At 41.3% G+C, this 25,188-nt stretch overlaps 1 protein-coding gene across 11 annotated transcripts in view; it reads right to left on the reverse strand.

Moving 5' to 3' along the window:
* The window catches only part of BTRC (beta-transducin repeat containing E3 ubiquitin protein ligase), a 344,864-nt gene that overhangs the window by 63,742 nt on the left and 255,934 nt on the right, over window positions 1–25,188 (reverse strand). For 6 of the 11 annotated variants that reach the window (XM_077258621.1, XM_077258623.1, XM_077258624.1 and 3 more), the window contains 2 exons: window positions 18,329–18,560; window positions 9,150–9,336 (listed from right to left, as the gene is read on the reverse strand). In XM_077258621.1, the coding sequence (XP_077114736.1) occupies window positions 9,150–9,336; window positions 18,329–18,560 (419 nt within the window). Of the gene's footprint in view, window positions 1–9,149; window positions 9,337–18,328; window positions 18,561–23,829; window positions 23,959–25,188 lie in introns of all 11 variants that reach the window. The other 5 variants (XM_077258617.1, XM_077258618.1, XM_077258620.1 and 2 more) reach the window with 1 other exon arrangement.

The following is a 25,188-nucleotide window of genomic DNA, read 5'->3' on the forward strand; positions in this document are numbered from 1 at the left end:
GCCTAGGTTACCGACCACCTATGCAGTCTATTAGAGGTGGACGATTTCCCAGGAAGCGAGCACTAAAGCTGGATCCGGCCAGCTTCTATGGCTCCTGCCCTACTGACTTTACGCTTCTGCTTGCAGCATGTGAGGACGCACAGATCAGGCTGGCGGCTCGGCCATACCGCTGATCTGGACTCTAAACCTTCAGGAGTGCGGACCTCAGCAAGCAGGAAGAAGAGATCCTGAGGATAGAAGATAAGATAACCCCTTTAAGCTTCCAGAACAGCTCTAAATTTATTCGGAGTTCATTAAAATATCGGTCTAAGGACAAAATTGTCTGGAATAAGAAGTTAAACACTGGCAAACTTCTTTAATTTTAAATAAAAACAAATTTCTATATTCTAAATTCGGCACTGAATCATCATGGATCCGCTACAATTCTATACTAAGGGTATGTGCACACTAAGTCTATACTAAGTGTATGTGCACACTAAGTCTATACTAAGGGTATGTGCACACTAAGTACATGCAGCAGAAAATTCTGCTACAAATACTGGAGCGTTGGCAGGATAAACACTGCGTGAAATATGTGCATTGTTGCTGCATTTTTTAATGTGCTTTTTCCACTTTATTCATTTGAATGGTTTAAAAATGCTACAAAAAAGCTAAACGAATTGACATGCTGCACATCTGAAGCTCCTTCAAAGCTTCAAAATAAGAAAGATGTGCATGAGATTTTGGAAATCTCGTTCCTTTTTCCGGGACAGTAAAACGCTGCGTTTTCTTGCAGTAAAAATGGAACGTGTGAACATACTCCTATAAATGATTCAAGATCAAGACGGTTCCGAGCTTCTGTAGATCGCACCGCAGTGAAATTCCCCTGGTTAACGCACCTCTGCACCTTGAAACTTTCTCATGGTGTTAATGGGGATCTCACTGAGGTGACCGCAGTACATTGGCCTGCTGGTAACGCAGCCTCAGTGACCTACAGTAACCTCGATGACGTCACCGCTGGTCACTGATACTGCGCTCGCAGCAGCTCATTCACCAGTGGTTCTCAGCCTGGATGGTCGCATCTTGGCACGGTCCAGGTTGAAAACTAATTTTCCCCCAGACATGGATTTCAGTGTGGGACAGAATGACGGATAGGTGAGGGATATTGTTGTTTTTTTATTTTATTACAGGAGACGAGGGCTTCGGTGGAATGGGCGTTAGGCAAGTATAACTGTGTTTGTTATTTTTTAAGTAAAAAAGTATGTTTTGTTTTATTTCAAATAAAAAACTTTATTCTGGCTGTGTCTTTATTTACCATATAACTGTAGGATTTGGGATTAAGTGACCCCTGTTACAGTTAGGGGGCGTTGTGTGTGCTCCTCAGGATATGCATGGAGGAGTATCTGTGGTTATAATGGTGATAATGAGATAGTGACCGGCAGGATTGTAAATGGCCGGTATGTGTCGCAGAGGGAGTCTGAGCTGTAAGCCTGAAGTAATGTTGTTGTTCTGGGACCTGTAGTGCCACAAGTGTTTGTATAGTTGTGAAGGGAGGTTTGCAGGGCTAGTTTGAGAGCTGGGTGGGTCGAACTAGCCACACACACCTCCCATTTATAGGAGTGGTTACAACTACATAATGTGACCATGTGTGTAGATCCTGGATGGCTTTTGTGTTGGGAGGTCCTGAGTGTGGACCGGATCCCTGAATAGCGCACTGAGCGGCCGTGGATCTGAAGACCTGTGTGTTGGGAGATCCTGGAAGTAGGATTGGATCCCTGAATAGTGCACTGAGAGACTGGTGTGTTTGAGGGTCCCAGGTGCGGATGGACATCCTAAGGAGCGCACGGAAAGGCCGAATGTATGCAGAGTCTGCAACGACACTGCATTGGGGGAGCTACAGCCCGTCTGAGGATCTGGACTGTCAGGTGGCCTGGTGAGCAAGGCATTGTCCAGGATGGTGATCCCAGTTCGGCAGTTTCCCTGGAGGAGAGAGGACTAACAGGAGGTCAGCGTGTGGAGCAGGAGCTCCAGAAAAGTAACACCCGGGAGGGGGCTATCTTAACAGTAGACAAGTATCTGCCAGCATAACAGACTGTCGATGCTTGTTGTATTCCATGGATATAGATGAAATGTTCGGCGTACGGTCACCCATGGTAACTGGACGGAGTGAGGTCCAGCATGTTTAGTGACCACAACTTAATGTCGTGTTCTGATACAGTGTGTAATGGACTGTTCGTGGTACGGTTTATGACTCTATAATAAACCGCATAGACTGTTTTGTGAGGAAAACTGTGCCTGTCTGCGATTATCCCGTGCTAAGCGAGTGTCACCCAACATATGCATTAAAAAAAAAAAAAAAAAAAACATTATCCGGTTCCTCTCATCATGTTCTCATACACTTTATGCAGTTAATAGCCCTCTGTGTCTGTACTGCTACATACTTAGGCTGATAAATGGTTCATGCAGCTTTACATGAACACCCGAGCCTTACACTATGGCTGGTCCGAACAACGAAAGCAATTGTTACCATCCACCTCTCGTGTCTCCCCTATTCCTCATAGATTGTAAGCTTGCGAGCAGGGCCCTCATTCCTCCTGGTATCTGTTTTGAACTGTGATTTCTGTTATGCTGTAATGTCTATTGTCTGTACAAGTCCCCTCTATAAGTTGTAAAGCGCTGCGGAATATGTTGGCGCTATATAAATAAAAATTATTATTATTATTATTATATTATATGTAGTAAGCGCTATTTCACAGATTAATAATGGATAGGTGTAAGTAATCCGTGAGCTTGATGTCACCTTACAATACAAATATAAACCCCACTTGCCACTGCTACAGGGCAAGTGGGAAGAGGTGGGCAAAGTGCCAGAATTGGTGCATCTTATAGATGCACCTATTCTGGGTGGCTGCGGGTGGCTATTTTTAGGCTGGGGGGGCCCAATATCCATGGCCCCTTACCAGCCTGAGAATACCAGCCCCAGCTGTCTGTTTTAGCTTGGCTCGTTGTCAAAAATGGGGGAGGACTCCACACCATTTTTCATTCATTTAAATAATTATAAAATACGGTGTGAGTACCCCTCTATTCTTGACAACCAGCCTTGCTGAAAAGGACAGGTGAGGATTGCAGCCCTTAGCTGCGAGTTTTGCCTAGCTGGCTATCAAAAATACAGAGGAACCCGAATGTTTTTTTTAAATTATTTATTTACAGCGCCTGCTGATGAATACTCCCATCAGCTGCCGCCTGCTCTCACAATCATTAGTGGCAGCAGGCGTAGGCGGATGGCAGCAGTAGTCCCATCAGCCGACGTCAAAGACTGAATTAAACTGGCTCCCCATTATCCAGACTCCAGTTCAAAACCCTAACCATGGCATACAAGTCCATCCACAACCTGTCTCCTCCATATATCTGTAACCTTGTCTCCCGGTACTTACCTGCACGCAACCTCCGATCCTCACAAGGTCTCCTTCTCTACTCCCCTCTTATCTCCTCTTCCCACAATCGCATACAAGATTTCTCGCGCGTATCCCCCCTACTCTGGAACTCTCTACCCCATCACATCAGACTCTCGCCTACCATAAAAACCTTCAAAAAGAACCTAAAGACCTACGTCTTCCGACAAGCCTACAACCTGCGGTAACCGCTGATCGGCCAATCCACTGCACAACCAGCTCTATCCTCACCTACTGTATCCTCACCCATCCCTTGTAGATTGTGAGCCCTCGCGGGCAGGGTCCTCTCTCCTCATATACCAGTCATGACTTGTATGGATTAAGATTATTGTACTTATTTTTTATTATGTATACCCCTCCTCACATGTAAAGCGCTATGGAATAAATGGCGCTATAATAATAATAATATCTCTGATCACAGCTGCAGGCTCACGCTGTCATTTAACAGCTTGGGAACCGCAGCTCTCTAACTGGCGGTGATGATGTCACCTCTGATCAGAAGCAGTGTTCGAGTGCTGCCTTGAACATGACAGCGCGACAAACAACCGGTGTTCAGGTGGGCCAAACCCGAACAGTGACACAAACTTCCTGGTGAAATCCGTGTTCGGGGTCCATGCCCGAACAGGAGATGTTCGGTACGGACGCCGAGCTTTACTGTTCGGGTTCGCCCATCTCTAATGCTAAAGAAGCTTTTACTCGTTTTACAAGCGTGGCTTATGAAAGTGCATCTCCAGTACTCGGCACCCTAACCGGTTGTGTTTTCAGGCTGGGTTTTCAAGCAATAGCTGTTACATGTGTCCAAGAACACAGAGGCAAAGCGGTGGCCAATGGCCTCCTGATTTTAAAGGTAAAACCTTAACCTCCACAGTCATGAGGCCACTGATCAGCGTGTATAGGTGAAGTTTCTGTCGCAGTGTGACGTACCAGCCTTAAAATTCCCTTAGCACTTTTCAGATCGCTTTTAGCAGCACATTCGGCATTGGTACAGGTGTTCCCGGTGTGAGGACATCCCAGCGAGACATCTGCAGGAAACTTAGGATGACCAGATCTGAGATGTACTGCTTTGTGGAATCAACAAAACAGAATGATAACAGGACACGTTGACATTTTGGAATGGCCGTAGACATGCCTTCAGGGAAACATCCCATCCACTAACATTAGCAGAGTGTTATCGCTAAATATGTTTGATATTTTACGTTCCTTTTCCTGAGGCGGTTCCTAGGTGAAAAATATGGAAGATTATTGGATTAGAAACTCAGGAAAAAAAAATAATGGCTTAATGCAAATTCTCTCATTCATATTTACAGAGGCCATTCTAAAAAGCTGACTGCTTTGTGGTTCCAGGAGACAGGTAATAGGGCTCGATGGGCTCGTAAGACCGAGAAGAAACAGTTTAACTCTGGCAGATTCAGGAACACTATTCTCTGTTCTAAAAGAGTAGATGTTAATACTCCTAAAGGACATTAGGATTCCGGTTTAAAGCAATGCATTTATAAAGTAGAAATATGGCACATGGTAACTAGCAGACAAAGAATACATCGGATCGTCTCATCCGTTACGTGCGCATATTGTTCTCAGTACCTGATGATACATTTCTAGCGGCAGCGCAAGGGATGAATTTGCTTGGGCTAGCGCTGGAACTGAAAAATATATAGGATGCGCCAACTCCTTTTATATCCTCGATTTGCTCGAATATTGTAAAGCTTACAAAGCCCCAAAACGTCGAGGAAATATTTATGTAACCATTTTTTATGTTTTTCCATCAAATCCAAAAGGGATAAAAGGCAACTTTACAAAAAATGTATGCTTTGTGTCTACGTCTTGGAGAGATTTGGGCAGCACGGTGGCTCAGTGGTTAGCACTGCAGATTTGCAGCACTGGGGTCCTGGGTTCAAATCCAACCAAGAACAACATCTACAAGGAGTTTGTATGTTCTCCCCGTGTTTGTGTGGGTTTCCTCAAGGTTCTTTGGTTTACTCCCACACTCCAAAGACATACTGATAGGGAAACGGGATTGTGAGCCCCAACGGGGACAGTGATGGCAATGAATGTAATCCGCTGAGGAATATGATAGCGCTACACAAGCAATGTAAAATATTAATAATAATGTTTATCCATGATGTGACTACAAGCCAACCCTTTAGAGGCTCATCCTGAGGTCATATTTCTTGTATCCGGACTGTACTTTGTGATTACCTGCCAAATGCATGTTAGTAAGAAGTTGGGAACAGACAAGTGAATATGAGTGTAATAGGATCTGACTACAATGGGGTTGTTTGTGGTCTGTCACCATGGAGATACACGGGTTAGCATAAAACCTGTAGATCAAAAATAGTAGGGGATTTGGAAGGGGGAAAAAACCACTATGGAAGCATTGGGTGCAGATATGAAACATTTAGGAACATAAAGGGGTATTGCAGAATTAACAAAAAAAGTATACACAGCTCTGGCAAAAGAATGATGGGAATTTCATGGCAACAGCACCTTTAGAAATATACAGCTCTGGAAAAAATTAAGAGACCACTGCAAAATGTTCAGTTGTTCACGTTGCCCCCCGAGGAAGCCGAGGGCGAAACGCGCGTTGGGGCGCGGGTGCGTGCACGTGGATTGAAGCATGGGTAAGGACTTTTGATGGGAACATTGTTTCTTGTGGGTTACCGTGGTGCTCGCCTTTATAGTGAGTCTGATGGAATACTATCATTAACCCTAAATATACATTGGATAAGGGAGTTAGCTACAATCATTATGGCACTTTATGCACTGAGCACTTTAACAGTTTATTAATTGATTGTGACCTATCCGGTACCCTCCATCTAAATACCCATGCTGCTTCCATGGTGCAGCACATTTTAGTGGGTGCACCCTTTTCTCCTCATCATATTTACTCTGGTGTTGTTAAATATTACTTGTTGATAGTCATAAAATGACCTGGCACTGTTCTTGTGTACTTTTTAACTAATAACAATAAAGGTATATATATTTTTATTATTACCTTGTGTGGTTATATGCTTCAAGGTTGTGTTTGAAAAATGTTCAGTTTGTCTGATTTTTCTCTTTATAGGTATATTTTTGAGTAAAATGTAAATTGTTCTTTTATTCTATAAACTTCTGACAACATGTCTCCGAATTTCCAAGCAATAAATTTTGTATTTTTTTTCGAAAAGGAGAATTGGTCAAAATAAAAAAAACAAAATAAACACAAAAACAGTGCTTTCAGACCTCAAATAATGCAAAGAAAGCAAGTTCATTATCATTTAGAAACAAAAATACTAATGTTTTTAAGAGTTCAGAAATCAATATTTTGTGGAATAACCATGATTTTTAATCACAGCTTTCATGCGTCTTGGCATGCTTTCCACCAGTCTTTCACACTGCTCCTGGCACAAAAAAATGTAAGCAGTTCTTCTTTTTTTGATGGCTTGTGACTATCCATCATCCTCTTGATTACATTCCAGAGGTTTTCAATGGGGTTCAGGTCTGGAGATTGGGCTGGCCATGACAGGGTTTTGATGTGGTGGTCTCAATTTTTGCCAGAGCTGTATATTTTCTTCTAAGTACTGGGGGGAAAAATAAATTATATATACACACACATACATACATATGCAGTTGAAACTAGAAGTTTACATATACACAATATAAAAAACACATATGAATGTTTTTCTCAATATCTGACATGAAACCAGAATAAACCTTTCCTGTTTTAGGTCAATTAGGATTACCATAATTACATAATTATTAATATTTGCCAAATGCAAGAAAAATGAGAGAGAGAGAATATTTTAAGGTATTTTTATTACTTACTGCAAAGTCAAAAGTTTACGTACACTAAGATTACTATGCCTTTAATTCTGGACTGCCAATATCATGTGTTTGGAGACGTCTGATAGTTTTTTTTGGCAACACCTGAGTTAATGAGAGTCACACCTGTTGATGTATTTTAATGCACACCTGAAACACACTGCTTCTTTGTGTAGCATCATGGGAAATTCTAAAGAAAGCAGCCAACATATCAGGAAGAGAATTGTGGACTTGCACAAGTCTGGCTTATCTTTGGGTACAATTTCAAGATACCTGAAGGCGCCTCGTTCATCTGTACAAACAATTATATGCAAGTACAAACAAGATGGGACAAGATGGGAATGTCCAGCCATCATACCGCTCAGGAAGGAGATGGGTTCTGTGTCCCAGCGATGAACGTGGTTTATTCCCACATGTGCATATCAAGCCAAGGACAAAAGCAAAAGACCTTGTGAAGATGATGGTGGAAGGTGGTAAGATTGTGTCAATATCCACAGTGAAAAGAGAACTATATCAACATGGGCTAAAAGGCCACTCTGCCAGGAAGAAGCTGTTACTCCAAAAGAAACATAAAAAAGACAGATTAATGTTTGCAAATGCACACAGGAACAAAGACCTTAATTTTTGACATATCCAGTGGTCTGAACTTTTTGGGCATAATGACCATTGTTACATTTGCATGAAAAAGAGAGAAGCTCGGAAGCCAAAGAACACCATCCCAACTGTAAAACAAGGGGGTGGCAGCGTCATGTTGTGGGGTTGTTTTGCTGCCTGAGGGACTGGTGCACTTCACAAAATAGATGACATCATGATAAAAGAAGATTATATTGCAATACTGAAGCAACATCTCAAGACATCAGCCAGGAAGTTAAAGCTTGGGCGGAAATGGGTCTTCCAAATGGACAAAGACCAGAAGCATACTGCCAAAATGGTAACAAAGTGGCTTCAGGACAACAAAGTCAATGTTTTGGAGCTGCCATCACAAAGCCCCGATCTAATCCCTATTGAAAATTTATGGGCAAAGCCTTAAAGCATTCTCTCTGTCTCATTATTCTGGCATTTGGAAAATATTAATAATTATGGTAATCCTAATTGACCTAAAACAGGAAAGGTTTATTCTGATTTCATGTCAGATATTGAGAAAAACATGCAGATGTGTCTTTTATATAGTGTATGTAAACTTCTGGTTTCAACTGTACATACATACATTCATAACGTTTCGGAAAAATGATAAAATAATTAGGCCACAATACTGGCATACACAAAAAGTGCACCAAGAAGGGGGGTAGTAGATTGGAGATGAATCAAATTTTGCATCTTTCCTTTTTAGGAAGTTGCAATTGATGAATTGGGTGAAAACATCTGTAATCACTAAACTACTAAACAGGTGAACACTTAAAATATACAAAGGAGCAAATAAATTAGTGAATTGGTTGCAAACAAACAGAAAAAGGTGAAAAAAAACACAACACATGATAAAAAACAGGCACATAGGCAGTGATGAATCAGGATATAGACACAGACATCAGATCAAGCCTGTATTACTGGGAGAGACAATCCTACAAAAGAAAAATATGAAACTTGGATCATGCTGTCAATTGCACATCAGGGAGATGTAAAATAAATGAGGGAATAAAAATTGCAGACAAACTTACTAATTAAAGGATACCAATCAACAAACAAAAAATAAATGGTATTTTCAAGCAACCACTAAGGTATACGCATTTTAAACATTTGTAAGTGTCGAATTGGAAGTGCAGCTGCAGGGAGAATATACGGTAGTTCTATTCTCCCTGCAGCTGCTTGTTTACAGTCTTGATGCCACCAAAATGACTGGAAGCATTCAGTGCTCAGTACACACGGCTATAATCACACGTGGAGCATCACATTCTCAGATTGAGTAGCCAGGGTAATCCTTACCATCCTCTTCTCTCGGCCAGTCCCCTCCACAAGGAGTCTGTTCGCACCATTCTTTCGATGAGTTTTTTCCACAACATACCATCTGATGTGACTCGGTACCACTCCTTACAGACAAGCTCTGCAGAACACAAGGACCGGGCATCCAGGTAGGACAAGATATTTTCTGCTATATGATCAAGTCCACGAGCTGCAATTAAGAAACGGACAACATGAAATTAAAAGTAGTACCAGCAAAATACAGAAAGACGACATGCTATACCAAAAAAATGAAAATGAAGAATGAACAGGCAGCGTTTATTAGGAAATGGATAACAGGACAAGTTCTTTTTAATAATAGAAAAAACTAAATATTATTTTTTTTGCTTGCTGGAGGGGATTTAAACTTTAACAGATTGGTAACCACACCAACTAACTAACATGGTAAATACCCTAAATATATATATATATATATATATATATATATATATATATATATATATATATATATATATATATATATATATATATATGTAAAAAACAAATCCATAATTGCTGCTTTTCAGTCACGTCTTGTAAAGAAAAACAAAATAAAAAATAATTAAAAAGAATTACTTTCCACATTTTTACACAATATCCTAAATTAAATGATATCATTATAAATTACAATTAGTCTCCCAAAAATACAAATATGGCGACAATAATAATAATAATAATTATTAAAAAAAAAAAATAGATGAGCCGCCTCCTCACCGCTGTTTTGAAAATAGCCGGCGCCTGCGCTCTTTTTCTCCTGCCTTGGACAGGCGCAGTGAGCGCTGCCCGTCTGTCCTCATATGCAGTCTAGCGGACTGTGCCTGTGCGGCCGCCCTGCCTGTGAATCCCAGCCCCGGAGTGAGAATAAATCAGAAGACACTGCGGGGCTGGGATTCACAGGCAGGGCGGCCTTGCAAAAACGTTATAGTCTGTGGGACAGTGATGACTCTTACATTATAGAGCCCCCTTCTCTGGATCTGTGGGGGTCAGACAGTCTGATCAATCAGTAAGTCAGTCCTACCCTCTGAATAGAACTCGGACATCACCTTTAAGTTTCCCTTCTCCAGTCAGTTATTATATTGGGGTGACCTTAATGGAATCCCCATAATTGAGAATACAAGAGAATTCACAGTATGCGAGAAGGAAATAATATTAAGAACAATAATAATCTTTTTATTTATATAGCGCCAACACATTGCGCAGAGCTTTACAGTTTGCTCACGATGGGGCTCACAATCTAAATTCCCTATCAGTATGTGTTTGGAGTGTGGGAGGAAACCCATATAAACACAGGGAGAACATACAAACTCCTCGCAGATGTTGTCCTTGGTGGGATTTGAACCCAGGACTCCAGCGCTGCAACGCAACAGTGCTAACCACTGAGCCAACATGCTGCCCGGGGGGTTACTTATTGGTTTTTACATCCCAGAAAATATGCAGTCCATACAGATGTCAGGATAATTATCCAGACATGCGTCTGATCAGAGCTTTCAATGTAAGCTGAGTCTAAGTCCTGCCCTGCCGTATGGGATAATTCACAAAATTTTATCTTAAATCAATATACCAAAAAGCCGCACTAAAAACAAAATCGAGAAGCTTAAGCGCCTGATTAATGTCCTTCCATTTATATTAGCGGATTTATATCTGCATACAGTAAGGCGGTTTTATATACTCTTTAGAAGAGACGGTCAAGGCTATTAAAGTTCTTAACCACCCACTCAAGCCTAATCTTCACCCAGATCTCCCAGGAACAGACGCCTATAAACCAAGATCATTGCTCTCACAACCTCTTCTCGGGAGGAAGGAGGTGAAGGGGAGTAGAAAACAAAATAAATAAGACCTGGCAGGAGGTTATTTTTGTACATGTCACATTTTAGTAGCATGATCAGTATGTTATGAGTTTTCTCAGAAGGGAGGTGGAAGTGGCTACCATAAAACTCAGATTCTTCTCCTCACTATATGGCGTTGTTAACCATTCGTGCAGAGTCTCATGGCAGGGCCGATCAGGTGATTATCACGGACACTGCACACTGTATATAAACTAGCACATTTTGAAGCTCATCCAATGTACATAATCTTTCCCTTTAATCAATTTCATCTCAGCAATTTACTCAAACCAATTCTTTGGCTACGGCCATGCCTGACCACGGTTTTACGAGGTTAGTTAGCAAATCGCTTTGCACAGAATGTTAAAGCAAGTCATACTAGATGAGGGCGACTCTTCGGGATGACATGTATGAATAGGATGAGGACTTCCGATATGTACAGTCATGGAAAAGCATGAGACTACTGACTACTTAGTTGTTAGAAGGGTTGTCCCAGTTTAGCAAGTTATTAGTAGAGAGACCGTCGCATAAAATTAGACTCCGTAAACTTTTTGCCTTTCAAAAATTGCATATGGAATATTAAATTCAGATTATACAGCAAACAGCACCTTACTTGCTATTCATTCATTCTACATTGAATCGTGGATTCATTTATCAAATTATCGTCTACCCAATAGGCGATAACTTGCTGATCATTGGGACCCCCGCCAATTGTAAGATCAGAGGTCTAAGGTGCCCTGTTTGTATGGAGCAATGGTCGCACATGTGCACCACCATTCACAGTCAAGTACAGCGTGCTGCCATCGTCATCAATCCAATAGATAATGGATGGAGAGGTGGTACACATGTGGCCATCGCTCCTGTCAAACAGTACAACTTTAGAGCCCTGGTTCTTGAGGCCGGTGGGTAGGACTCTCAGTGAGTCAAGAGATATTTTCCACCAACATAGAAGTGGATTCTTTACTGTTAGGGCAGTGAGAATCTGGAATTGCTTGCCTGAGGAGGTGGTGATGGCGAACTCAGTCGAGGGGTTCAAGAGGCCTGGATGTCTTCCTGGAGCATAATAATATTGTATCTTACAGTTATTAGGTTCTTTGGAAGGACGTAGATCTGGGGATTTATTCTGACGGAACATAGGCTGAACTGTTTTTTTTCGGCCTTGCTAACTATGTTACTATCCTGGCTACACGATTGCAGTCGGATAGGTTTTTCCTTTAAAGCGCTCCGGTGTGTCAGAGAAAACATGGTATGAAGATCCAGAGACCAGTGGTAGAGAGGATACCAGTGTGGCGCCAATTCTGGCCGGCTTCTCCCTGCACCACTCTAGGTGATGGATTGGTCTCTCCCTATATACACATATGGTTGAGACCGGTCAGTCAGCTAGAGCGGTGGGCACCAGACTTATCTCTTCTATCCCTATACTCCCCAGCCAGATCTTTAAAACTCTGTTTTCTCTGAAACACCAGAGCATTTCAAAAAGGAGAGCAAACCTGGATGGAATCCTGCAACCAAATCATGCTTCATGCTGCCTGTGGTTTGTGCAGCATGAAACGAATGACGAGATGTCAGTGACAGTGACGATCTACCCCAGACTGTAGCTAGTAAAGATTTCAGTTTGTGCCACACTGACGTATATTTTAGTTTATGGGATCTCTCCTTGCTGTAATTCTACCGTTGTCGGAGAGGATTCATTAGTGGGTTTAACTGACCATACTATTGCCGATTTCATTGCACGCAGACAACCCAAGATGTGCCGAATTTATTAGCCTCTTACTGAACATTGCAGATCTTGCTCCAGTGGGAAGACATTTAAGGCTTACATACAGAACACCCCTCATGATAAATTGCCCCCAATGGTTTAAAAAAATATTATCCTCGTACAGAGAAAGTCTGGACATGGGAAGAGGAGTCCACTAGGCAGAAATCTGTGGCTTCTCCCACCAATCTCTAATAGACAGATCTCCCTCTATTTCTGTATATGTAGAGATTAAGCCAAGCCAGGGAAGATGTCAGAAAGAAGCCAAACCCAGGGAACGTTTAGGCTGTGTGCACACGTTCAGGATTTTTTCATGGTTTTTTGCTATAAAAACGTGATGAAACCACAAAAAAACCGCATACATTAAGCATCCTATTCTTAGAATGCAATCCGCATTTTTTGTGCACAAGTTGCAACGAGTACACACTCATTACTAATGAGGACACTCCAACATTGAATCCTTATACCCAAGAAAAAATGGTGTTCAAGTCCAAATGGATTAAAAAGGTATACATTTATTACAAAAAGTAACACATTATTCACAAGTAGTGAGCAAAAAAATAGGTAAACTGGCTACCTTTACCCATTTTCTGGTTTCGTCTGGCTCACCACCGTGCAGCCCCGATGCGCGTTTCCTTCGTCAGGGGGCGGTACCAGGGCATGTGGGGTCATTATATAGACAGGGCACTGATCTTTGGGGTTGTAAGATTTCTACACCAGCTACATCTACCACCCCTTCTTCCTGGTTCTCTTTCCTGTTTCATTACAAGGCACTATGCACTTTATTTTATAATGTGTGTGGTAATCTCTGGTTGACCCACAGGTCATTGTCTATCTGTTTTCCTCGCTGAACTTATAATGGTCATCAGTATTTTACCTTTTTTTTGCTTACTACTTGTGAATAGTGTGTTAATTTTTGTAATAAATTTATACCTTTTTAATCCATTTGGACTTGAACTCCATTTTTTCTTGGGTATAAACCCTTTCTATTTAGTAGTCCTGGCCCTATATGATGGTATGAGCACGATGCACGCATCCTACTGGACCAGGTCTACTAGTCAGAACAGGAGCCGGGAACGCCGGCAGGTAGGAGGAGGTTCACAAGGCTTTGGTCTGGCAGACAAATAACCAACATGGCCATTGGATCGGAGTCCTGTAAATCTTTTTTCTTAATTCTAACAGGAACATTTTATAATAAATCTCCTCCTGGATGGAGGGGCAGACACGGTAGAGTGCGAAGAAAGAAACTGAGCTCCTGGTCTTCTGGACTGGAGCATTTCTCGTTCTGTCTCTGCAGCAGAACCTCTTGAATAACAACACTTGTTATAGATAATCAACTACATCATAAAACATATGATTGACATGTCAGCATCCCAAGAGGTTCTGGGCAGCTGAAAAGCTTTATTGCATCTGTTTTTGTAACGTACAAGTGGCGGTCCCCAGGGGCTTAAGTCATTAAATCTCACCAGCCCAGAGGGACAACTGGCCCCTAGCCACCCACCCCAGCTGACATCTGACTGCGCCTATAAACGCCATTAAAACTTAATATCTCCCTGTGAGTCTTTGCTTCTGTTGTAACAAACCTGCTTGGGTTTAACCATCTGCTGCCCAGAAATGAAGCCATCGCTTTAAATGTTTGAGTAAATTTGGCAGTGAAACAAATGTCATAATTTAATCGTCGGCGGTACAGACGTCCATCGTGTGACTACTGTAGGTTTTTATTTGCCGAGAAGCCTTACAGTTTACGGTATAGCTCGTCTACTTCTCACATGATAATGGGGACTGGTAAAGAAAAGACAGTTAAAAAAAATTACACTGTAAAAGAAATTTTACATGGAGTAAAACAAGAAAAGAAAAAAGTGCTTATGTCAGACTTCTCTGCATATTAGAAGGGGGTTCAAATATATTGTAGCATCTGTAAAGCAAGAAATTAGAAAAAAACAAAAAACACAATATAGTAGAGTGTATTTATCACTGCCAATAAAAATGAGAATTCGGTCCAAATATTTGATGCAAAGATAATCAACTATTTATTGTGTAATATAGCCACTATTAACGTTCCGGCCTCTGTTGGCCGAATACGAATGGCTTCCACAGCCATTTTGTCCACACTGAGCAGTGTCATGGTAAAATCCTTGTGTTTTATTTTTTCCCCATATATTTTGTTCCTTTGTCCATACCCCAATGTGATGACTGTTGTGATCTTGTACCTCACTTAACTGAAATTGTGCAGTATTGATCTGGTGATCATGTATTACTAATCTACTGTAGGCTAAGGCTATGTGCACATGTAGCAGATTTGCCTGCGGATTTTTCTGCACTAAATCCGCAGCTCTTGGCAGAAAACGCAGGTGCGTTTTTGATGCGTTTTTTTTTAATGCATTTTTGAAAGCTAAATAAAGATGTATTATTGAACAAAAAAAAAAATGATTTGTGATGTCATGTCTTGTCCAACCTCCTCCTACAATTGTTCGATAGATAGATAGATAGATAGATAGATAGATAGATAGATAGATAGATAGATAGATAGATAGATAGAAGGAATGAAATAGATAGATGTAGATAGATAGATAGATATGGGATAGATATATACATAGATAGATAGATAGATAGATAGATAGATAGATAGATAGAAGGAATGAGAGAGATAGATAGATAGATAGATGTAGATAGATAGATAGATAGATAGATAGATAGATAGATAGATAGATAGATAGAAGGAATGAAATAGATAGATGTAGATAGATATATCTATGGATAGATGTAGATAGATATATGGATAGTTAGGCTACTTTCACACATCAGATTTTTTCCATCAGGCAGGATCCGGCGAATTTTTGAAAAAACGGATCTGTTGCAAATAGTGAAAAACTGATGCAACTGATCCGTTTGTTTTTTTAGAGAGAGAGAATGGAAAATGTGCATGATTTGAATGGAAACATGCATGAAAAACTGGATTCGGAGACCGGATTCATCATTTCACATCTCAGCTTCATACGTTTTTCACCGGATCCGTCGCTGTGCATTTTTTCGCCGGACAGAAAAACCGTTCTTCTGTACGTTTTCTCTGTCCGCCGAAAACAGCTTGTCTGACGGATCCGGCAAAAAACGGATGAAACGTGTGGCCATCAGACGCAATCCGGCGCGAATACAACTGTGAGAAAAAAAAGGATCCGGTGGAACAAAAAAAACGGATCCGTTGTTTTCAAAACTCGCCGGATTGTGCCTGACATCAGGTTTTTGCCATGTGAAAGTAGCCAGATAGATATATGGATAGATATATCTATGTATCTATAGATATATCTATCTATAAATATATCTATAGCTAGATATAGCCATAGTTATCCATCTATAGATATATAATAGCAAGGCCTATGTTTATTAATGAACGTTTAATTAAAAAAAAAAAAAACAGAAAAAAATAGGGTGGGCTCCCGCGCAATTAAAAAATGGCGTGGGCTCCCGCGCACTTTTCTGTGCCAGAGGGGGAAAGCCGACGGCTGGGGGCCAATATTTGTAGCCTGGGAAGGGATTTATATCCATGGCTCCTCCCAGGCTATGAATATCAGCCCGCAGCTGTCTGCGTAGCCTTTACTGGCTATTAAAATAGGGGACCCCCCCCCCCCCTAAAAAAAAAAACGTGGGGTCCCCCTATATTTTATAGCCAGAAAGGCTACACAGACAGCTGCGGGCTGATATTCATAGCCCCCCCCCCCCCTTCCCCCCCGGCTTCAAATACCAGCCCGCAGCCACCCCAGAAATGGCACTTAGCCCCTTCTCTTCCCACTCCCGAGTAGCTGTGGGATATGGGGTTATAAGGGGTTAATGTCACCTTGCAAATGTAAGGTGATAAGCCCGGTTAATAATGGAGAGGCGTCAATAAGACGCCTATCCATTATTAACCCTATAGTAGTGAAAGGGTTAAAAAATAAATAAAGACACAGCCACAAAAAAGTATTTTAATATTCTTAATTTAACCATACTTACCATAATCGATCGCCTGCAAAAAATTAAAAATAATAAACCGTATACTCACTTTCCGCCGTAGTCCATTTAATAACAAGTGTCCCACGACGATGTCCCCTATAGAACAGTGACATCGGGTGACGTCACTGCTCTATAGGCCTCCAGTGACACACTGACAGGAGACAATGGCTCCTGCAGTGCATCACTGAGGTTACCTTAGTTCAGGGTCTCACTTTATGGCAATGCTGCGTGGGAATTCTCCCACAAGTGAGACTAGAGACACTTTCTCACAGGGGCAGAGGAATACATTGTGGAAGGATACCTTCCGTCATTGTATTCCTGGAGCCCCTGGAGAGCGGTCGCATCAGCTGATGCTGCAGCTCTCCACGGGAGATCGTCGTGGGACACTCGTATTAACTGGATATCTGCGGACACAGGGAGTATATTATTTGTTTATTATTTTAACATTTTTTACAGGTGACAATGGCTTCAGGGATCAAGGTGATGGGGAGTATGTACTCTATGTTGTATGCACTGTATGTCTATATGTATGTATTGTATGTTGTATGTACGGTTGTATGTTGTATGCACTGTTATATGTTGTATGTTTTATGTACTGTTATATGTTGTATGTACTGTTATATGTACTGTTATATGTTGTATGTACTGTTATATGTTGTATGTACTGTTATATGTTGTATGTACTGTTATATGTTGTATGTACTGTTATATGTTGTATGTACTGTTATATGTTGTATGTACTGTTATATGTTGTATGTACTGTTATATGTACTGTTATATGTTGTATGTACTGTTATATGTTGTATGTACTGTTATATGTTGTATGTACTGTTATATGTTGTATGTACTGTTATATGTTGTATGTACTGTTATATGTTGTATGTACTGTTATATGTTGTATGTACTGTTATATGTTGTATGTACTGTTATATGTTTGTGTTTTTGTTTTGTTTTTTACATTCAACACATTAGCCGGATGATGGGACTACTACTGTCTCATCATTGGCTAATGTGTCAATCACTGTCACTGTAGCAAGCATAGCCCGATGGGACTTGTAGTCCAATCGGACGATGCCTGCATACACACACCCCCCCTGACAGCCCCGCACAGACCCCCGACAGGGAGTCTGATCATAGCAATTTTTAACATGACGGGTTCCCTTTATCAGGATGCCCTAAGTATCAAATGGCTTAAACAATCCTGCTGAGATTTAGGAAACCAAAATTAGAATTAATTTGACAACAGAATCTTCCATTTTGCACGGCAAAAGCTCACACATTCACGTGTACGGGAGACAGCTTGCAGTACCATTAGCGGCCATTATAGCATGCATGGAGCTGTAACACTTCCAAAGCGCCACTCACTCAACTGATCAGTCAGGTTAACGAGGTGCTGAACCTGCCGCTGAGCGCACAGCACAAGCAGAAAAGTGATCTGTACAAAGGAGTATGAGAGCTATATTTCAGGACTTTTTAGTTCGAGAAAATAAAATCTATAGATAAAAAGCTGATATCACAGGTAATTTTCCGACAACAGACTCCTTGTATCAGCAGGTGGTGGAATGAAAACCTTGATGTGAACGGGCCAAATACCTTACCTGGAAGTGCAGTGATGAAATCCCTCTGTAGCATTGGCTTTAGGTAGGTATTGATGTGGCCATGTTGGTAGTGACACATTCGAGAGATCAGGTGCTCGACAAACTCGACCTGGTCGCACTCCGACCACTGCTCAAAGTACTTGACACAAAGCTCTCTCTCCTTCTCGTAGTTTGCGGACAGCTTCCTCTGCTTGGGCACAATCATGCTGGAAGTGCCATTGGCAAGTTTCGTCTGCGGAAAAAGAAATAAATATCAAAAATAAATAATTAAAAGGAAAATAAAAGCAATGGTACATGACACACAAGTCGGGCACACATAAATCCAGGAAATACATCTGTTACACAACAGGGGAAGAAAAAAAACAACAACAACCGTATAAATTGGCTGACAGAGAGTATCTATTTGCCTCTGTCAGCCAGAAAACAGACGAACATCCTTGCAAGGAACTAGGAAAGGACATTACCACCGATGCTGGAAGTGCACATAAAATACCAGGGACTGTTAAATGGGAACCCAGAGTGACACTTTAATGTACTCAAATGAATTTCATGTTCTTCCACGGAGAGACTCGCAAACAACTCAGCACCGGGCGATGAATATGTTTCGGTAGGAGGCTGGTGCACATGGAGACAAAAGGTCAGATTGGAGCAACAACAGCGCCGGGGTCCCAAATGTTCATGTTTCTATACAGATCTCAGTGGAAACTAGCAAAAAGGACAACCATATCCAGATACTTTGCCATTTAACTATTTGGCGCTCGTCAGTTTTTTTTTCCCTTTTAGAGAATAGGGTGAAGAGGGAGCCGTAGACAGTCGCTCGTTAAGGAGAGCAACTATGTATTGACTCTTACTAGAAATGGTCCATGCGAAAAGCATGCAAATTACCTCTCTGCAGGAAGGAAAACATGCCATCTCACTGATTTAGAGAAATCCTGGTAGATGTAACTACCTTTATGGCTGCATTCATACATCCGAGGGACAGGTCTTTGTGTCGTCAGGTTGTTTTTCCTTTCGCACACTGACCCATAGAGTTTCACTGCACCATACACACATCAGTTTTAAACTAGGATATGCGCCTCCAGTCTGTAAAAAAAAGTTTTCCCACGAACAAAATTAATTTTGTGGTACGTGTTATGATCAGACCATGTTCCTGCACGGTCAGACACGGCCATTACACAGTACACAGCAGGAGCACATTTATAAGATTATCTCGGCACAGGAACATTTTTTTTTTTTTAAACACATCCAATTGTAGAAATTATTATTATTCCAAGATCTATTCAATAAAATGAACTCTGTGGGGAATTCCCTTTAGGACACAGAGTGTGTCCTATTCTTGTACAAAGAGAATAATATAAAAGGTGCTCTTAGTTTAGGCAAGTTAAAGATAAAAAAAAAGAAAAATTATATATTGATATGTATTTCATAAATGGAAAATCTCCTCTCCATGAGTTCAATAAAATATGACATCTCAGTTTCTAATATATGTCACATAAATTAGCTTTTTTTTTTATCTCCTCCTGGAATGATTTTTCACTCTCAGTTTATCGGTAAAATCTGTATTCGGTGAAGACAGATCTTCCCATTACTGATAGAAGACAGTTGGTGCTCACAAGATTCTATGGAGAGGGAAGAGCTAGATTATACTGCAAGTGCCATAGAACATTCTCAATAATGGGAAAGTTTCTATTCACTGAACACAGATTTTACCCATTAATTGAAAAATTTAGAAAATAAAGATATAATCCAGAAGGAGAAATGCTGATTTCTCTGATAAGATAAATAACAAAAGTTTCTTATTTTCAAGTGTACTGTTAACTCATGGAGAAAGGAGAACATTCTCATCTAAATCTTTAAATCACCTCTATTAACCAAGTGGCATAAATAGTTCTGATCACTTGGGCTACAATAGGAGAGAATTTGTCCCCATATTACGCTCTTTAAAGGGATGAAGAAAGATTGGACAATCAGGTTCCATCTAGAAACAAGTTCCAATTTCATCCCAATTCTTAAAGTTTTTATATTTTTCTATTGTTAAAAATGTCAACAGCAATAAATTGGTATTTTTTATTATTTCACTTTACAGTGATTTATTTCTTTGCCAGCAGTGTAGCGGTTTGACAGGTAAAAAGAAGCCATAATGTATTATTTTTTCGCAGAGAGGAGTAGGCACCATTTAACTGGTAAAGCAGGTCAGTGAGTTCGATGGCGGTGGGAAATGCTTCAGAGAGTTTTAGTGATGATACCAATCTAGGATGTTAATGACAGTAGTGTTAGAGAATAGATTTTACGATCTAACTTTCAATTACAGATACAGTAGCTGGCGCAGCAAATTAAAGCTTACAGTATACACACACACCGTGTAGACACTAATCACAATATGAGTAATAGGTTTTCAGCGATGGCTCCAAAAATACCTTAGAAGGGTTTATTCCTTATCTGATCTTCAAAAGTTTCAAAGATGGACTGAAGAAGAGTGTATTGATGAAGTGCAATAAAGCATAAAAGCTCCATTATCTAGGGCACTTTTACGCATGGTTGCTCTACTTTTCAGAGCCGGCAGTAGGTTCCATGTTCCACTAATGTCCTCCATGGGGAGACCTGAAATGTGTTGGCTTTACAACTTACCCAAGAGAATAATCTGGTCAATAAAACATCTATCCCAGTGCTGTTTATATTCCAAAAACCTGCTATCCTGTTATATTGGTTGACCTGAAAATTTCTGACAACACCTGTGTGAAAACAGTAGAGAATTTGCCCTGATTTTATACTTCTGGACTTCTGTGTGTTCCACGGTAAAGGGTCAAGGCTAATCTGAGACCATTCAGTAGATAGGATGCGACATCAAGCTAGAAGAAGTGTTTGTTTTGGTCAAGTTTGATCTCCAGTCCTTTAAATCTCACATAAAAGTGATCGTACATTTCAGATATTAGTAGGTTGATAGTTGAACAATCATTTTGACGATGTAGCCATACAGATTTAGTCCATATTGGCGGCTAGGTCAGACCCTGCAAATATGTTTTTTGGAGGCCAAGCTAATGAAGATAAGCTGTATCCTTATTAAATAAGAAAATGGAGATATGAAGCTTCTCATTTATCTTTCAGCCTGTGCAGGTTATTTTCGAGAACCAATCAGAACCAATCAAGTGGGTTACTCCAAAGAAGTTTGTCCCACTCTCTGCATACTGGGATCCCACAATCCAGACATTCGGGACCAACTTGGGTAGAAAGGTATTAGGAGCATTTTTGACACCAACCCATATTTCATAAAACCAGCCGACTGTGGCTGCCAACTCGCTTACTAAATAAAAGGGCTACCCCATATTGGTGGTCAGTACTCTAAGGTCCTCCATATACATTACAGTATTGACAAGTTCGGGCCTCAGTCTAACGTGTATGGGGGTGCCAGCCAACTGATGGTCGGGGGAGAGATCGCTCATGTCCAATTTCAGGAGAGAGAGAGAGAGATCGCTCATGTCCAATTTCAGGAGAGAGGGAGAGATCGCTCATGTCCAATTTAAGGAGAGAGAGAGAGATGGAGAGAGAGGGGGAGAGAGAGGGAGAGAAAAAACGGAAAATGTGCATGATTTCAATGGAGAACCAGACCCGGAGGCCGGATTCATAGTTTCACATCTCCGTTTCACGCGTTTTTGGCCGGTTCCGTCACTGTGCTCTTTTTTCGCCGAACTAAAAAACGGCCGGCCGGAGCTCACAGTCAGTGCGGGAAGCAGACGGCCAGGGACCTGACGGACATCAGAAGGTGAGTATGTAGTGTGGTTTTTTTACATTTACAATGGTAACCAGGGTAAACATCGGGTTACTAAGTGCGGCCCTGCGCTTAGTAACCCGATGTTTACCCTGGTTACCCGGGGACTTCGGCATCGTTGGTCGCTGGAGAGCGGTCTGTGTGACAGCTCTCCAGCGACCAAACAGCGACGCTGCAGCGATTGGCATCGTTGTCGATATCGTTGCAGCGTCGTTTAGTGTGGAGGTACCTTAAGACTGATATTTAGATATTTTCTAAGTGAAGGTCACCCAACTCTTCTGGGAATGTTCTTGTAAAGAATGGAGGACCTTTGGAGAAGGAATGTTAAATATTTACTCAGCGGTTCCCAAGGAGATAAGGAGAGATTCAAGCGGGCAATTGCCTCCAGGCTCTTATGTGTATGGAGTCCTGAAATTAGCACGATCATGGGATAGTCACCTTACTAATGTGTATACACATTCAACCTTACTAACGTGTCATATAATGTCTATATACGTTGTACACACAATAAGAAACTTATTACAATGGAAAATTGAGGTTGATCATTAGTGACTTAAAGTCATACTGTAAGAAAAATGTCAATATCACAGACCTACGTGTAAATGAATAAACCATTTGAGAACATAGGTGATATGATTAAGATGATGATGTTTCACAAACTACAGGCAGAGTCGGGACAAGGTACTTTGGTGCCCTAGGCGGATGAAGTCGATGGCACCCCTCCAGCCCCAGCATCCATGTTAAGGAATGGGTCAGAGACACCTCCACACCTCCGATGGGTCAGGTAACAAGCTCTGAGGACTATTTTCACTAGAATTGGTATCTGTTTCACCAAAAAATACCAGCAAAAGAAAAAAATAAAGTAGTGTACTTTAGAGGTCAGGTTCAACAAGGAGTTGGTTTCCATAGTTAGATACAAAATCCTTCATTGCTTGCTGATCATTTACACGATACCAGGGAACAATACAGATATTCATCCCTGACATCCTATATTTTAAATGTCAAACCCAAGGACAGTCTTTGGAAACTAATATTACTTAATTATAACGGGGGCAGTTTGGCTTCAATTTAGGTGTGCAGCATTTGCCGGATGCCACAATGAAAGCTAAACAGACTCCATTATAAAGGGATATGCATGATGGTTTTTACATCAGTCATGCAACAAATACAATTGGCAACAAAACTATTCCTGTATTCATTCATATTCATGTACCGATGGTGATGAACGCTGTATTCATGTATTATTGATGCCTATGGTGTTGCATTCACGTAGTGATGATGAATAACATCACCAGGGCCATCAATAGTACATAATAACCACACCAGACCAATCAGTAAAATTAAATTAACAGGTCACTAGACCTACCATTAGAATATAAATGCATCACCAGAACCACCATTAGTACATTAAAGCATCACCAGTACCTTCATCAGTACATGAATATATCACAAGAACCAGTCAGTAAATAAATACAACACCAGTACATGAATACGTCACCAGAACCATCATCAGTACATGAATACATCACCAAACGTAGTATAGCAATCAATTTCAATGTCAAGTCAGGCTAATATACATTTGTATCTCATGAACATACAACTCTCAGTATGTCCTTAATAAGTAATGAGATGCTGGGAGTTGTTACAAGTCATTTGAAGACTGTGGACCATATAGGAACCACAGTACTGATGAGATGTAGTCAGTATCAACACGTAAACATTTACATGCAGGTACCTTATTGATTGAGAAGTTTCTTTCGGTCTCCATATTGTCCAGATACCATGGTGACTTTTCACATCCACAACTTTTCTCTACAGACTTCCTTCTTCTCAGGTCTTCTGCAGCACATCCCGACCCAGTGCCCTTAAAAATAAAAGTGTTAAAATGCCCTCTGCATAAAAATGTATGTCCATATTATTACCTAAATAAGCCTCCGATGGCATATGGCCTCCACATTGTCTGCCCTTATGAGCTACACTGTCCACCTTAATGAGGTATATCCACCCCATTGTCTAACATGATCAGCTAGAACCGATACACCATATGCCCCTATGAACCACAGTCTATACCATGGCTGTCCCCTCTCCACTGTTTTCCCTTACAGTCTATAGCGCCACACTGTCCCCTCCCCAGCGTGCTAACCTCTCTCCATACTATGCCCCCATTTCACTATATCTCCTCTCCATATTCATACTGTGCCCCTTTTTCACACTATGTCCTTATCCTGCTCACAACGTTGTCCTCTTCAAACTGTACCTCCTCCTCACACTGTCGTCCTACACAGTATGATGATCGCCACAGCCACCCCTTCATTATAATACCCACAACAGTCCCAATATGCACCAAGATGTCAATCACAGCCCTCATGCAATATTATATCCACTGCACCCCCGTTATATAGTATTATGGCCCACACAGCACCCCATACAGTATGACACAGCCCCTTATATACAGTATGATATCCACCACAGCCCCCAATATACAGTATACTGTCTGGCACAGCCCTCAGTATAAGGTCCCAACTGCACCCAATACAGTATGGACACCATCTTATGTACCCATAGCCTATCTTGCAATATCCCCACATGAGCCCACTCTTGTAATGTCCCCACAGCCAGCCCTTCTTTGGAATATCGCAATAGCAAGCCCCAAATATAAGGTCCCCATAGTCAGCCCCTCTTGGAATCTTCCCATCAACAGCACTTCCTCTTGTGATGTCCCCAAAGCCAGCCCCTCTTGGAATGCCCCAATAACAAGCCCCTCGTTCCCACAGCTAGCCCTTCTTGGAATGTCTCCAGACAGCCCCTTATGTCCCCATAGCTAGCCCCTCTTGTGATTTGAACAGCGTCCCTCTTATGTACCCATAGCCAGAACCCTCTTGAAATGTCCTCAGAAGCCCTAGGTATAATGACATCCATTTATTAGGAAAATAATAGAATAAAAATGAAACAGCTCATATTCATCTAATCCAGGCTCCCTGTCCAGTACCGCTCCTTCTTTTCCATCTGCTGCAGCAGTATTGCGACATCAGACATCCTCTGCATGCGCCATGGTTCCCAGCAAAGCAGAGAGCGGATTACAACTCCTCTGCTG

This window comes from Ranitomeya variabilis, chromosome 4 (genome assembly GCF_051348905.1).
Source record: "Ranitomeya variabilis isolate aRanVar5 chromosome 4, aRanVar5.hap1, whole genome shotgun sequence".
NCBI classification, from domain to species: Eukaryota; Metazoa; Chordata; class Amphibia; order Anura; family Dendrobatidae; genus Ranitomeya; species Ranitomeya variabilis.